A 16644-nucleotide genomic window follows, 5' to 3' on the forward strand; every position below is an offset into this window, starting at 1 on the left:
ATCAGAGTGAACAGGCAACCTACCGAATGGGAGAAAAGTTTTGCAATCTACTCATCTGACAAAGGGCTAATATCCAGAATCTGCAAAGAACTCAAGCAAATTCACAAGAAAAATACAAACAACACCATCAAAAAGAGGGCACAGCAAATGAATAGACACTTCTCAAAAGAAGACATTTATGCAGCCATCAGACACATGAAAAAATGCTCATCATCACTGGCCATCAGATAAATGCAAATCAAAACCACAATGAGATACCATCTCACACCAGTTAGAATGGCAATCATTAAAAAGTCAGGAAACAACAGGTGCTGGAGAGGATGTGGAGAAATAGGAACACTATTACACTGTTGGTGGGACTGTAAACTAGTTCAACCATTGTGGAAGTCAGTGTGGTGATTCCTCAGGGATCTAGAACTAGAAATACCATTTGACCCAGTGATCCCATTAGTGAGTATATACCCAAAGGATTATAAATCATGCTGCTATAAAGACACATGCACACGTATGTTTAATGTGGCAGTATTCACAATGGCAAAGACTTGGAACCAACCCAAATGTCCAACAATGATGGACTGGATTAAGAAAATGTGGAACATATACACCATGGAATACTATGCAGCCATAAAAAATGATGAGTTCATGTCATTTTTAGGGACATGGATGAAGCTGGAAACCATCATTCTCAGCAAGCTATCGCAAGGACAGAAAACCAAACACCGCATGTTCTCACTCATAGGTGGGAATTGAACAATGAGAACACTTGGACACAGGGTGGGGAACATCACACACCGGGGCCTGTTGTGGGGTGGGGGGAGTGGGGAGGGATAGCATTAGGAGATATACCTAATGTAAATGACGATTTAATGGGTGCAACACACCAACATGGACACATGTATACATATGTAACAAACCTGCACATTGTGCACATGTATCCTAAAACTTAAAGTATAATTAAAAAAAAAAAGACAGCATGTGCCAGTTTCTTGTAAAACTACAAATACTCTTACCATAGGATCCAACAACTCCACTCCTTGGTATTAACCCAAAGGAGTTGAAAACTTACATTTCCACAAAAACCTGCACATGGATGTTTACAGCAGCTTTATTCATAATTGCTCAAACTGGGAAGTAACCAAAATATCCTTCAGTAGGTGAATTATAAACTTTGGTACATACAGACAGTGATATATTATTTAGTGCTGAAATGGTATAAATATCAAGCCATGAAAACATGGAGGAAGCTTGAATGCATATTACTAACTGAAAGAAGCCATAATGAAAAAGCTATATACTGTGTGATTCCAATTATATGACATTCTGGAAAAGACAAAACTATGGTGACAGTAAAGAAATCAATGATAGGCAGGAGGGTTGGGTGGGGTGAGGAAGAATGAATAGGTGGAGCACAGAAAATTTTTAGGTAAGTGAAAATACTCTGTATGATACTAAAACAATGGATACGTGTCATTATACATTGTCCAAACCCATAGAATGTCTAACAGCAAGAGTGAACTCTGATGTAAACTGTGGATTTGTATGATGATGCTGTGTCAATATAGGTTCATATACATATAAGACATACCATATATATATCTGTCATACATATGTGACAGCTGCTACTACTACTACATGACTACATAACTACTATAGTATACACAGTAGTTGTCATGGTCTTTTATACACACATATATATTAGTCATGGTAGTTTCATGCATGCACTTTTGCTTGTAGCAAGTATTACAATCTTCATAGGGATGAAACGGAAGGTTTTAAAAAATTTATTAATAATAAGCCATCTTTCTTTCCACCAACATTTACTAAATTACATTAGGTGCTAGGCAATCCTGCACCAAATGATGAGAAACTAAAGGTGGATAATAATTAGCATGTTCTCACATTGAGTGAGGTAAGAGAAGTGGGACAAGAGAAGAGAAGTATATAAATAAACATCTATCTGACACAGTCCAACAGGAACTGAGTAGTGGTTGGTGTAGCACACTTGAATATTAAGAGAAAGCAGTGATTCTGTCTCTGAGATCATTGAGGATGATATAGTTGAGGTTAGCTCTGACTTAGACCTTGAGAAGTAGATAGGAGCTGTACAGTCAGACGTCTAGGATGGCACTACAAGAAGGACCAACATGAGGAAAAGAATGGACATCTAAAAGTACATGTGGTATGCGGTAGGCAGTATATATAAGAGGTTCAGTTTGATATGTCAAGATAAGGGGCAGCAAGGTGATTTGGAGCCAGATTGTAAAGGGCCAATACTACCCTATCATCAGCCCTTAACATGCATTAATGGTCGGGAAGCTGTGAATCATCCCATTGGTTCCTGCTCACTCATTCTTTTCTCTAATTTTATTATTTCTTAGGCAGTTCCATCTGCTGGTCTAGCTTAGATGGTATGCAGAGCTGTAGTGAAATAACTCATTGGCGAAGATCATATAAATAAGGTTAGCCTCTGAGAATGAATATAATAAAAAACTGACACACATTGAATGAAATTAACCATCTATAAAAGTAAACCAACACATTTTCTATAAAGATTGTATAAGGAGCACAAAAAAATCGTTCAAAGTATAAATATTATAGTCAAACAGATCAAGCTTTGTATCTACTCTTATTAGCCATGCAACTGTGAGTAGTTATTTAACTTCTTGAAGTTTTTTTTTCTGTCTGTAAAGTGGAGCTAATAACTTCTATGCTATGATGTTCTAAGGATTAGAGATAAGTCATGTGAAATTCTAAACATAGTACTCAGCATATGCAAGTGCACAGCATGTAATAGTTCTTATTGTGGTACTTAGTAAAAGTGGCATCAGTTAGCTTTTCCTATGTAACAAAATAACTCAAATTTGGGATTGAAACAATTATTAATTTAGTTCTTGATTCAGGATGTTAGCAATTTGCTTAACTGGGCTATGCTGCATGGTTCTTCTGGCCTCACTTGGTCTTACTCCATCTGTGGTCAAGTTCCAGGTGGGCTAGGGACTGGCTAATCTAGATCAGCCTCAGCTGGATGGCTTGTCTGTGTGTCATGTGGTCTGTCATCCTTCAGGAACCTACGCTGGCTTGTCGTCTTGGTAGGATTTCAAGAGAGTAAGCAGAAAAGCACCAGGCCCCTTCAAGCCTTGGTTTAACTCTGGCACATCATCACCTCTACCATGTTCTACTGATTAAAACAAGTCACAAAATCAGCCCACACCCAAAGGTTGGGTAGATAAATGCCCCCACTTGATGGGAGTCCTTCCAAAGTGGCATGGAAACCAGGAGGGAACAATTTTTTCAAACAATCTACCACGAGAGGGTTGAAGACATAAAATCAACTAGAATCTCTAATGTAAATTGAAAGGATAGGAAATCAATATGGTATAGTCTTGATGTAGTAGAGAGGAACTTGGATTCAAAAGACCTGAGCTTAATCCCTGCCTTTGCTATTGATTAACTTGACCCTGGTAAAGTAATTTAAATTATCCATGCCTCATTATTATCAGTATAAGATTCTCCAAATTCAAGATTGTTGTGGGGGATAAATGAGATAATGTATGTGAAAATCTGTACTAAACTGTAAATACAGAAACAAATATAATGAAAAATTATTTTTTGATATAAAATGTACTTTATAAATTATAAAAGGATCTAGAACCCCTTACCTTTACCATCTATGTGTCCTTATTCTGTCTCTAGAATGTAGAAAGGTACAATATATATTAAAAAATATATTTTAAAAATATATAAAATATATAAACAAATACAACATAACAAATGTCACAGCAGAAAAATGCAAAGGATACTGAGGAATCTCAGAAGAGGAGTGCCAAAGGAAGTCAGAGGAGCAATAGGGCACAGGAGAGGCATCCCAGAAGGCAATGTCTACATGAGAAGCACGAATTTACTACAGAAAATGATCGAAAATTCAAATCCAAATGCTTAGCTGATTAGAAACCATTGTTTTGTCCCTTACCTGCATAAACCAGATTCCTACTTAGATGTCTTGCTTCATTTTTTATGAAACGTAACCATTTGTTTCAAAGTCAGCCAAATTGAACTACCTGAGATTTCTTAAACACAGCATATTCCTTAAATACACCATCCTTTGCTTTTGATCTTGCTGCTCACTCTACCTGGAGTACTCTACCTCCCTGGATTTTTAAATCAATTTCCAATACAGACATACCTCATTTTATTGCAATATTGCTTTTTTTACAAATTGAAGGTTTGTGGCAATCCTGCTTCTAACAAGTCTATTGGTGCCACTTTTCAAACAGCATGCACTCACTTCATGTTTCTATGTTCATATTTTGGTAATTCTTGCAATATTTCAAACTTCTTCATTATTGCTACACCTATTATGGTGATCTGTGATTAGTGATCTTTGATATTATTGTTAAGGGTTTTCAGGTGCCACGAACATCCATTGAATATGGAAAACTTAATTGATAAATACTGTGTGTGTTCTGACTGCTACACTGATGGGCAAATCCCTCATTCTGTCAGTCTCTTCCAGCCTCCCTGTTCCCTGAGATGCAACAATATTGAAATTAGGCTATTTAAAGTACTTCATGACTAAAACACGAAAAGCAATGGCAACAAAAAACAAAATTGACAAATGGGATCTAATTAAACTAAAGAGCTTCTGCACAGCAAAAGAAACTACCATCAGAGTGAACAGGCAACCTACAGAATGGGAGAAAATTTTTACAATCTACCCATCTGACAAAGGGCTAATATCCAGAATCTACAAAGAACTTAAACAAATTTACAAGAAAAAATCAAACAACCCCATCAAAAAGTGGGCGAAGGATATGAACAGACACTTCTCAAAAGAAGACATTTATGCAGCCAAAAGACACATGAAAAGATGCTCATCGTCACCAGCCATCAGAGAAATGCAAATCAAAACCACAGTGAGATACCATCTCACACCAGTTAGAATGGCCATCATTAAAAAGTCAGGAAACAACAGGTGCTGGAGAGGATATGGAGAAATAGGAACACTTTTACACTGTTGGTGGGACTGTAAACTAATTCAACCATTGTGGAAGACAGTGTGGCAGTTCCTCAAGGATCTAGAACTAGAAATACAATTTGACCCAGTGATCCCATTACTGAGTATATACCCAAAGGATTATAAATCATGCTGCTGTAAAGACACATGCACACATATGTTTATTGTGGCACTATTCACAATAGCAGACTTGGAACCAACCCAAATGTCCATCAATGATAGACTGGATTAAGAAAATGTGGCACATATACACCATGGAATACTATGCAGCCATAAAAAAGGATGAGTCCATGTCCTTTGTAGGGACATGGATGAAGCTGGAAACCATCATTCTGAGCAAACTATCCCAAGGACAGAAAACCAAACACCGCATATTGTCACTCATAGGTGGGAACTGAACAATGAGAAGAACACTTGGACACAGGGTAGGGAACATCACACACCGGGGCCTGTTGTGGGGTGGGGGGAGTGGGGAGGGATAGCATTAGGAGATATACCTAATGTAAATGACGAGTTAATGGGTGCAGCACACCAACATGGCACATGTATACATATGTAACAAACCTGCAAGTTGTGAACATGTACCCTAGAACTTAAAGTATAATAATTAAAAAAAAAAAGAAAATAGGCTATTTAACAACTTAACAATGGCCTCTAAGTGTTCAAATGAAAGGAAGAGTTGCATGTCTCTCACTTTAATCCAAAGCTAGAAATGATTAAGATTAGTGAGAAAGACATGTTGAAAGCTGAGATAGGGCAAAAGCTAGACCTCTTGTTCCAAATAGTTAGCTAAAGTGTGAATGCAAAGGAAGAGTTTTTGAAGGAAATTAGAAATGTTACTCCAGTGAACACACAAATGATAAGAAAGCAAACAGCCTTATTGCTGGTATGGAGAACATTTTAGTGGTCTAGATAACATTTTAGTGGTCTGGATAGAATGTCAAACCATTCTAGATGCCATTAAGAACATTTGTGAATCATGAGAGGAAGTCAGATGTCTGCATTAACAGGAGTTTGGAAGAAATTGATTGCAAGCCTTGTGAGGGATTCAAGACTTCAGTGGAGGAAGTCACTACAGATTAGAGAAATAGCAAGAGAACAATAATGAGAAGTGGAGCCTAAGGATGTGACTGAATTCCTGCAATCTCATGATAAAACTTGAAGAGATGAGGAGTTACTTCTTATGAATGAGCAAAGAAAGTGGTTGCTTGAGATGAAATCTACTCCTGGTGAAGATGCTGTGAACGTTGTTGAAATAAAAACAAAAGATTCAGAATATTCCATAAACCTATTTGATAAAGCAGTAACTGAGTTTTAGAGATTTGAGAGGATTGAAAGAAGTTCTACTGTGGATAAAATGCTATGAAACAGCATCACATGCTACAGAGAAATCTCTTCTGAAAGGAGGAGTCAATCAATTTAGCAAACTTTATTGTCTTATTTTAAGAAATTGCTACAGCACCCAGGAATTCGATGCCACAGTAAGCTATAATCCCACCACTGCACTCCAGCCTAGGTGACGGAGCAAGACCCTATCTAGAAAAAAAAAAAAGGAGAAAAAAAAGAGTGAGAAAGAAAATGCTACAGCCTTCAGTAATAACCAGCCTGATCAATCAGCAGCTATCACCATCAAGACATTCCTTTAGCAAAAAGATTATGATTCACCAAAGGCTCAGTTGATTGTAGTGAAAACATACTTTTATGCACTGGGAAACCAAAATATTTGTATGACCTGCTTTATTGTGATATTAGTTTTAGTGCTGTCATCTGGAATCAAACCTGCAATATCTTCGAGGTATACCTCTAAATGTCCATGGATGATTTCATAATTGGCCAAGTGTTCCTGTTGTATGGTGCCTTCCCTGATTCACACAGTTACAAATGATTACCCTTTCTTTTGCTCTCATTTTATCTTAGTTAGTATTTTTTTGTATCAATTTTCATGTTTCCTTTATTATGCCATATGCTTTGACCATTCCTTATACATTTAGACAAAAGGAACAGACATATGATCAAGAGAATTGAGCATGCAAATTACACTCAGAAAGCAAAGCAATTCAGTGTGGTCAAAGCAAAAGTTGCACTATGGTCTTGTATAGCCTATTATTTTATCCTGAAATTGGATTTGAAGCCAAAGTGTGATATGAGGAGGTTTGTCTCTTTAGAATACTTTGGCAGATAGTATAGGCTGAAATCAGATATGGGGCAACTAATATGGAATCTTCTGCAGTAATCCAGGGAAGAAATGGTGAGGATCTTAATGCAGTCACAATGAGGAACCTGGAGATATTTGGAAAATAAACTAGAGCAGTACTTCTCAAACTTCCCTGTACTTTAGGACCACCTAGAGAGCCTTGAAAAACTCTGATGCCTGCACCTCACTCCATACAAGGTAACGCAGAATCCTTGGAATTATTATTATTTTTTTAACTCTCTAGGTAATTTCAATGCTCAGCCAAGTACTTGGTTAATCACTGGATGTGGGTGACAAAGATAGGTATTCCTAGTTTTCTAATCTGGGACAAAAGAGTGAAACATAAGCATATATAGTGTGGATAAATAAGCAAATTTAGAGTGGAGAAATTTAAGTTTGGTTTTGGACAAATGGAAATTAAGTGCTAACAGGTAGTCGTATATGCAATTCTTGCAGTTAGGAAAAAGATGCAGTTTAGAGGTATACACTTTCGAGATTTTCTGCCTGTATTAATAGATATTATTTACAGTCATTGCGAATATGATGTCTAGTGAATGCATGTGAAATGAGACTAAAAGAGGACTGTGAGTGGACTCTGGGAGCATCAACATGTGAGAAATTGACAGAGGTAGAAAAAGAACACCAAAAAAAAAAAAAGAGGGGAAAAGTAAGTGGTATCTCCAAAGCTCAGTTAGAAGAGGGGTTCAAGAAACTGGAGGTGGTTAGTAGTCTTAAATGTTGAAGAGAGTTTAGTACAGATCTGGGCTAAAAAGTATCTAATATATTTGGTGAGGTCACTGTTAACCTTGGGGAGATCAGTTCCTAAGCATATTGGGGACAGAAACTAAATAAAAATATATTATGGAGTGATCAAAAGGGAAGGAAAAAGCAAGTTACTGTAGCTCCTAGAGTGGTACAGTGTTTGTTTCCTGTTGTGTTGGAAAACATCTGTGATTTTTTATAGAAACTCTTGTATATTGTTTAAATGTTACTTTTCTATATTTGAAATAGTTGTGTAAATAAGACATTTGTCAGCCCCAAAATAAACCAAAAAATGATGAATTTTTAAATAATTTTAAAAGACAACTTGTAAGCATACTAGTCTCATTTATGACCATTAAATAAGCAATGAACAAATAAAATTAGAAAAGCTTATTATTTTCACCGTAAATGTCTTATAGTCAATGTGTATATTTCAGGAATATTGCACCAATCTCACTTTCACTAAATTTGAACTAAGACATAAAGGACATCTAAAATTTGAATGTTGTATGGTTAATTAACATTTAATAAACTTATTTTCTTTGTTTAAATGTCTTTGAAAATCAAATGACTCATGCTGTTTTTCCTCATCAGTATAATCCCAGTAGTCTTAGGAATGATTTTGTTAAATTGTTTGACAAAACCTAACTTGGCTGCTTGTAATTTATAGTTGTTCACCCCTGTCACTTTGCAGTTTTTCCCTACTAAAAAATTTAGATTGTCTTGAAGCTGAATTGTTGACTGGATTTCCTATGTAGTTCACAGTATGGTTACAGAATACCAAAACAGCATTGTCAATGTGTTTTAAAAAGCATAGACCTGAAGTCAATGGGAATTTGACAAGACAGCCTGCATGTTATTGTAAGCCATTGCAAGTTTTATGTTGTTCTTCACCTTAATTTTTAATGTGTAAACTTTAATGAAATTCAGTTTTTAAAAGCTACTTAATAAAATAATTTTATTTATTCCCTAAGGAAATGGAATTGTCAAAACAAAATAAGTTGACCATTAAATTTGATTCTTTTATTTAAAATTTCAAAGGATGACAGTGGAAGCCATATAGCACTACTTTTTTTTTTTGACAAATAAGCATCTGCACATTGTTTTTCACCTTTGAGATACCTTTTAGAGAGAAAGAAATATGCAAAATTTGATTAGTAAATTATTATACTTTGCATTTTATATGCTTCAAAATGTTAATGTCTCATAGAAATTAGATGTTTACAAAAAGTGTATACATTTTCTTAAGCTGTATTAATTAGCCAAAATGAAAGTCAAAACTATTAAATACTCCAGTTTAAAAGTATTTTCTACGAAGCAGAATTCACTAAAAGAATGGCTTTTCAGGAGCATATCAAATCTTAATGACTTAAGCACTAAAAAGCATCTTGATAAGATGGATCTCAACTCTAAGACAATCTATAAAACCGAATTTCATGTTTTCAGTAATATAAAGGGGACTGTAATCTGTGTTCCAACTTTCTAAATCATCTTGTCCTTTTATTTTTACTAGTTAATCATATTTTTCATAAATATTATCAACACTGATTAAATATATCTGCCTTTTTGACCTCATAATCATACCATGTTCTAGTAAATTTGCTTTCTCTTTCTTCTCTTTCTTCGTTTTTTTTTTTTTTTTCAAAGACAAAATCTCATTCTGTTGCCCAGACTGTAGTGCAGAGGTACAATCATGGCTCACTGAAGCCTCAAAACTCCTGGGCTCAAGCCATCCTCCTGCCTCAGCCTCCTGAGTAGCTGGGATTACAGGCATATGAGCCACCATGCTTGGCCCATTTTTAGAGACTATTTCACATTTTATCTCTTCCTCATAGCACAAACCCGTAACTAGTTCTCTTTACTCTCAGTAAGAGACCTTACATCCTAGTTCATAAAGAAAATGTAGACACCAAGAAGAATGATTTTACTTTTTCCACATTGAATTTAGAAACCTAAATGCATCCATACTTACTTTTTTCTCTCTCTACTCGTCTTCTATCCTGTTAGATAGAAACAATGCCTCTGCCTCTCTTAAAGCCCACTTTCTCCACTTGTACTCTCGATTCATCATCCCCTCTTCCCTTCTCAAGAGCTTCTTTTTCCCAAATCATTTTCACTAGTGTAAAAACATACTCAAATATAGTCCATTAAGAAAACATCATTAGTCCTCCCGTGACCTTGTATAGGCTGCCTTCATTTGTCTTTTAGCTAGCCCAAGAAAACCTTTAGAGAGATTCATGTATTGCCTCTACTTCTTCATATTCTATTCACTCAATTCATTCTAGCCTGACTTTTGTCCTGTCACTTCCCTGAAACCCCTGTTATAAAGGTTACGAATGGTTTTTGTCTCTTCAAATCCAGTGGACACGTTTCTACTCTTTGACGCAGACTTTCAGAAGCATTCATCACGGTTGATTGTTCCTTACCTTTTGGAACACTTCCTTCTCTTGGCACGACATCACACTCTCTTGTGCCCCCAGGTCAGTCCTAGGGCCTTTCTTTTTCTCTATATTATTTTCTTCCTTTTGTGAAGTCATCTAGCCTGGTGACTTCAAATACCATTTTATTTTGAAGTCTCTAAAACTTGCACCTTTATCCTTGACCTCTTTAGTGAATTCTCCACTCATATATCCGGTGGCACAATTGATGTCTTCACTAATGCTTTGCTTACTAGACATATTAAATATAAAATATTAAAATTGGACCTCTTCAATACTTTCTTCATTAAGCTTTATTCTATCTCAGTAAATTGTCTACATTCCACAGTTCAGTAGTTCAAGCCAAATATCTAGGATCATTCTTAATTTCTGCTTTTCTCTATGTCTCTCTGAATCTAAGCATTCACCAACTAGAACCTCAGAACTATCCACTTCTCTGTATCTCTGTGGATATTATGAAAGCCACATTATTTCAACATAATCAGACTCCTTGCTTTCACCCTTAACCCACTTATCCTATTCCCTATAGTCACAAGCATCTTTTGAAAATGTACATCAGATTATTTTATCACCCTCCTTTAAACCTTTCTGCGGCCTCCCATTACACCAACAATAAAACCCAATCTCCCACAGGGTTCAGAGCTCCCAGAGATCTGGCTATTGCCTGCTTCTCTCATTTTCTTTCATACTATTCCTGTCCTCTCATGAATCTACAACCACAAAAGCCTTCTTTTTTCCCCTTGAACATACCATGCTCATTCCCACCTCAGTCTTTGCACCTGCAGTTACTTCTACATACCTGGCTGCTTTTACTCACTTCCACATTTTATTTAATGTGAGGTGCCATCTCATCTCTCAGTTTTCAGCTCAGGGAGCTTTTTACTGACCATGTGTCTGACATGCATTTATGTATTCTGGTGATTCTCTGTCATGCTCTCCTCCTCTATTACTACCTTCCTAAAAATAATATTATAAATAGGTCTAACAATTGGAACTGGAAATGGTCCAATTAAAGTATCTTTTTTTAACTCATTATGACATTTTCCTCCCTAAAATGTAAGCTTCAGGAGGGCAGGGACTTCTTTTTCTGTCTTGTTCATCACTTCTGAGTTAGAACAGCTGTTGGCATATAGTGGGGCTCAAGAAATATTGGTTAGAAGTTGAATACACGAAAATGCTAAGTCAGTGTCTCAAGCTCCTTTTTGTGTGCCATTTAATTCCTCTTATATTAGATGCTCAATTTGCTTATTAATCAATTAGGTGACATTGAATCTCCCACCAGACTGTGTAACATAAAATGTAGGATGGGGGAAGACAAAGTTCAAATACTGTGTAGCATCTGGGTTTCACTATCTCTTCATTCAATAATGTTTTAAAATATGAGCCATAAAAATTGAGCACTAGAAATGGCACAAATTAAGTGAAATATTAATATAGAAAAATGTTGCTTTTATTTAAAAATATATTTCATTGGGTATTTATTTCTAATAACATTGCATGATGTTTCACGATATAAAATATCCATCATTCTGTTTTTTTTCTTAGGAAAAAAAATCTGTTCCCTCCTGCTTGATTAAAAACGGAGTACAGCAAAATACTGAAGGGCTTTCTAATTATTAAATAAATATTAAATTATGTCCAATGTCCTTTTACTGTTAATGTCTTTTAGCCTGACTCTTTTAAAAATTGCTATCTCTTTTAATAAAAAGTAAAATTATTTTTTGGTCATCTTTATTTCTCAGAAATAGAATGCTACCACATATTTTCACAAACCATCCTCTGGCTTTAGATAAGGATATTTAGAATCCTTAGACCATTTCACATTTTAAAAATAAATATAAAGTCATTTTTCCTGAAATTTAATTGATTTAAAAAATTGCTTTGAAAATTTCTTCAAAAAATGACAACTTTAGTTTTGCATGTAGTAATTGTCAAGACTGTTAAATCATAGAAACAAGAATGTAAAAATAGAATTTCCTTAAGCCAAAATGTGGTATTTATTAGTTTAAATATGCAGATATGTTAGTGAGGCACCCGGCCTTAAAAGTGGCTGCAAAGGGGATCTCTCTCCATCTTGTGTGTTTGTCTACTTTCTCCTGTCTCTGTTTTATTTTTTCCCAGTGTAGTAAGCTTTGGGATTGGAAAGTGGTTAAATGAGGAATCAGTGATCACCAGCAGCTCTGAATAAACTTCATTCCAGTTTAGTGACCAAGGAGAAAAAAAAAAAAAAAAAGTTTTAACTTTCCCAGTTCCACTGAAGGATTTTGATAGAAGCAGAGTAACTAATTCCTATGATTAGTGCAGGTGGGGATACTTTCTCATATTTCTGGGCAAGAAGATACAGTCTGCTTTCAATGGATAGGGAAAGGAGAACAGGGTAGTGCTTGGCTGCTCAGAGCATACAATGGAAACCACTGCTTACCATAATATATCTCTCCCATCTGTGGTCACCCCTCCCCAGTCAGAGGCTGCCCCACCAGCATTCAGTGGCATGATTCTTGCAATGTCCTGAACAACTCTCTGTATGATATTTATTTCCCTTCATCAAGTCCAATTGTAGTGCCTCATGCTTCTCAGCAACCTACAGGGCGAACAATTAACCAACCTGGCACAGTCAATATAAATTTGAAGCAAAAATAGCTCTGTTAAAATTAAAATTGCCATGTAAAAGAGAGAAACAGTGTTAGTCCCTACTTGAGAGGATATATCTTATCCTACTGTCAAGGCTGCTAAACCTTGCTTCCCTGGTGTGGATTTCTTTGGTCAACCCATCTGCCTGGCTAGATTCAGCCCACGAGAAACGTTTTTCTTGTCCTCTATGGAACCCTGAGAGGGGAGCTGGAGAGGGAGGTGCACATGCTGTGACTGTGCTGATTGAGCAGCCACTTCATAGTTGCATGAGAATGTGAATTGGGGGATTATTTTGTTATGCTAGGAGGTGGGGGTTTTGTGGTTGTTGTTATTGTTTTATTTTGTTTTTTTTTTTTTTAAGAAAAAAATTTTCTAAAAATCTATGCCTATTGCTTATCAGTTTCACCACAGGGTAACTAGTATCTAATAGCTATTTTTTTTTTTCTTCAGTCTGTATCTCCGTATCTGTCTCTGCCCTTGAAGTTCTAGCAATAAGCCTCAGGGCTCTGCCCATTCCCCAGTTGATTTTTCCTTTCAAATAAGGTCCTTAATCTCTCTCTCTCTTTTTTTTTTTTTTTTTGCAAGGAATGCCTACACCAAGAGGTATTAGGTCTAGTCCTGGAAGATCTGGTGCCCTCTTTGATAGTTCTCCCTAATCTTTTTTCTAACTGGAGAGTAGGGCATAGTATCCCTGAGCTCTTAGATCACTTGGAAAGGGCGGAAAGCATCTCTAACTGAAGCTGTGTAATTACATGGTGCCCCTTTTATACTTGCAAATGAAGCTTGGAGTATGACTTCTCACTTTTTTAGCCCCTAGAGAAAAGGCCATGGAACAAGCATTCTTACATTTTTCTCCCCAATTCTGAAAAGCTGTAGTTTCACTAGACGAAAAAAATTGAATCCTAAACTCAATGAACAATAATTTGGCATGCTTAATTTTCCTTCTCTATCCATCATCTACTTTTACTTTCTTCTCTTTGTTCCTCTCTCTAAGGAATCTATTCAAAGTTGCTGTTTCTCCTGGCTTCCATATTTCGGAACGTTGTTCAACCTTTTTGTGACTAATGTTCTGCGAATTTCTCAGTGGCTTTGATTCAGACTCTCAGATCTTTTGCTTCCTTCTTTTTAATTGCTTCTCTAGTTGACCAGTCCTGTGTATTTTAATATCTGATTATTTTTTCATCACCAAGACAGATACCTTCATCAGCCCTAATCACTCTTCACTCTTACTCATATAATCGCCAGCAGTTTTCAATTGTTAATTTTTCGCTTCTCTAACTTATGGTATCCATTTCTACTTAATCTTTTTAAAAGGGTTAGCTGATAATGCAACCCCTTGCTCCTAAACCTCTGGTGACCTCATTCATTTATTCTTTCAGTCTTTGATACGTGCCAAATACCATGCTAGTTACTGTAGATAAATGATGACTAATGCAGAGCAGCTCCAGCTTTCATGGTGTTTATAGTCTATCCAGAAAGAAAAAGAAAAAAAAACTTTAAAGACATGCTTCTTTCCCTGGTTTTTAGAACTCTCTCCAATATGGTCACAACTTTCTATCCTCCTGATGAAAACGTTTATCTGACTTTTACAGCGTATCTTTGTCTTTTTTTTTCTCAAAGTAAATAAAAAAGCTCTATGTAGTGAGAGCACAGTGGCTTTTAGAGGACTCTTACCACTAGACTCTGCAACTTTAAGCTTGGCACAAACTCTTTGTGTCTCAATCTCTTAGTCTTTATTTTTTTATTTTATGGAGATAGAATCTCGCTCTGTTGCCCAGGCCAGAGTGCAGTAATGTAATCATACCTCCCTGTAACCTTGAACACCTGGATTCAAGTGATCCTCCCATCTCAGCTTCCTGAGTGGCTGGGACTACAGGGGCAGGGCACCACACCCAGCTAATTTTTCTATTTTTTGGGGGAGGCAAGGCATTGCTATGTTTCCCAGGTTGGTCATGAATTTCTGGGCTCAAGCGATCTTCCTGCTTTGGCCTCCCAAAGTGCTGGGATTACAGGCGTGAGCTACTGCACCCAGCCTCAATCTCATAGTCTTTAAATGATAATGATAGGAAATAATTACTTACGTGTATCAAGTATTTGCTTTGGGCTAGCAAAACCTAGTGGTTAAAAGCACAGACTCTCGCTCAGTCACACTGCCTGGCTCTGGGTCCTGGCGCTGTTCCTTATCAGCTATATGACTGTCAGGTATCATTGCCTTGGCGTCTTCATCTAAAAAGTGGGGAGAATAACATTGGGAATGATTAAATAAGTTAATAAAGTAAAAACCATTGAAACAGTGCCAAGCACACTGTAAGAGCTATGTAAGTCTTAGCAATTTCTGTTATTACTTTTCTTTTCTTTTTCTTTTTTTTTGAGACAGAGTCTCGCTCTGTTGCCCAGGCTGGAGTGCAGTGGTGCGATCTTGGCTCACTGCAACTTCCACCTCCTGGTTCAAGCAATTCTCCTGTCTCTGCCTCCCGAGTAGCTGGAATTACAGGCACACGCCACCACACCTGGCTAATTTTTGTGTTTTTAGTAGAGATGGGGTTTTACAATGTTGGCCAGGTTGGTCTCGAACTCCTGACCTCAAGTGATCCACCCGCCTCTGCCTCCCAAAGTATTGGGATTACAAGTGTGAGCCACCGCGCCTGGCCAATTTCTGTTATTACTTTTCTTAATAAGTGGCACGATTATTCATATTTTACCAATCAGGAAACTAAATACTTTTCTCAGGGCCACAAGTAAGTGACAGTGTCAGGGTTCTAACCTGGACATCCTAGTTTCAGAGGAGGCGTTGGTAATTACTACTCTATACAGTCTCCATTATGGGATTTCTGTAATAATGTAGTTAAATAATCAATACATAATAAAATGTAAAACTATAATGCACTGTGAATATTTAAGATATTATTATGTATACTATAGTGAGTTATGTTTGAAAGAGACACTATTTTTTTTTCTTTTCCATCACTTAAAACCTTTTCACTATCCCAGTAATTACAAACAACATTTTAATGGCATTGTATAATTAGACAATCCCTTCACGTACATGCATGTATTTACATTGCTACTTTCAGAGGATGGCAAAGCCAGTAAAATCATCTCTATTTTGAAAAAGAGAATTCTGAGGATCAGAAAAGTTAAGTAACTTGCCCAAGTGTTCACAGATAGTAAATGAGAAAATCTCCTAATGTAATTCCAAAGCCCCAAATGTCATCCAGTGTTTTGCTATCCTACCCTGCTATTTTCTAATGATTTATTTTTTAACAGTTTGAAAACTAATTTTATAATATAGTTTACCATTATAAATTTATGTAAATATTAATATATCTTTGTGTACAACTGGATAACTACTTGAACTTATATTCTTTTGTTTTTCTTTTTAAAGATTGTGATTGCTAGCATTATGTGCAGTTACAATAAAAATGACTGGACGGAACTTGCCAAGAAGTCTGAGGTAATGGTTACTTTAGTATATATTTATTTTATTTCTTCTCTCCTATTTTTATTAGTTTTAAATAAAGAGCTGCCATGAGAAATAATACAGTAGAAGTAAAATTGAATTGAAAATGTAACTTAAACCATTTCTATTATAATTTGTTTACCCT

General features: G+C 36.3%; 1 protein-coding gene across 9 annotated transcripts in view; it reads left to right on the top strand.

The window, feature by feature from the left end:
- DPYD (dihydropyrimidine dehydrogenase) overlaps positions 1-16644 on the top strand; it is an 841255-nt gene that overhangs the window by 523964 nt on the left and 300647 nt on the right. For all 9 annotated transcript variants that reach the window (XM_513583.8, XM_009425982.5, XM_016922998.3 and 6 more), the window contains one exon: positions 16425-16493. In XM_513583.8, coding sequence (XP_513583.3) covers positions 16425-16493 — 69 coding nt within the window. The remainder of the gene's footprint in view (positions 1-16424; positions 16494-16644) is intronic.

The sequence above is a fragment of the Pan troglodytes genome, chromosome 1, assembly GCF_028858775.2.
Source record: "Pan troglodytes isolate AG18354 chromosome 1, NHGRI_mPanTro3-v2.0_pri, whole genome shotgun sequence".
NCBI lineage: Eukaryota > Metazoa > Chordata > Mammalia > Primates > Hominidae > Pan > Pan troglodytes.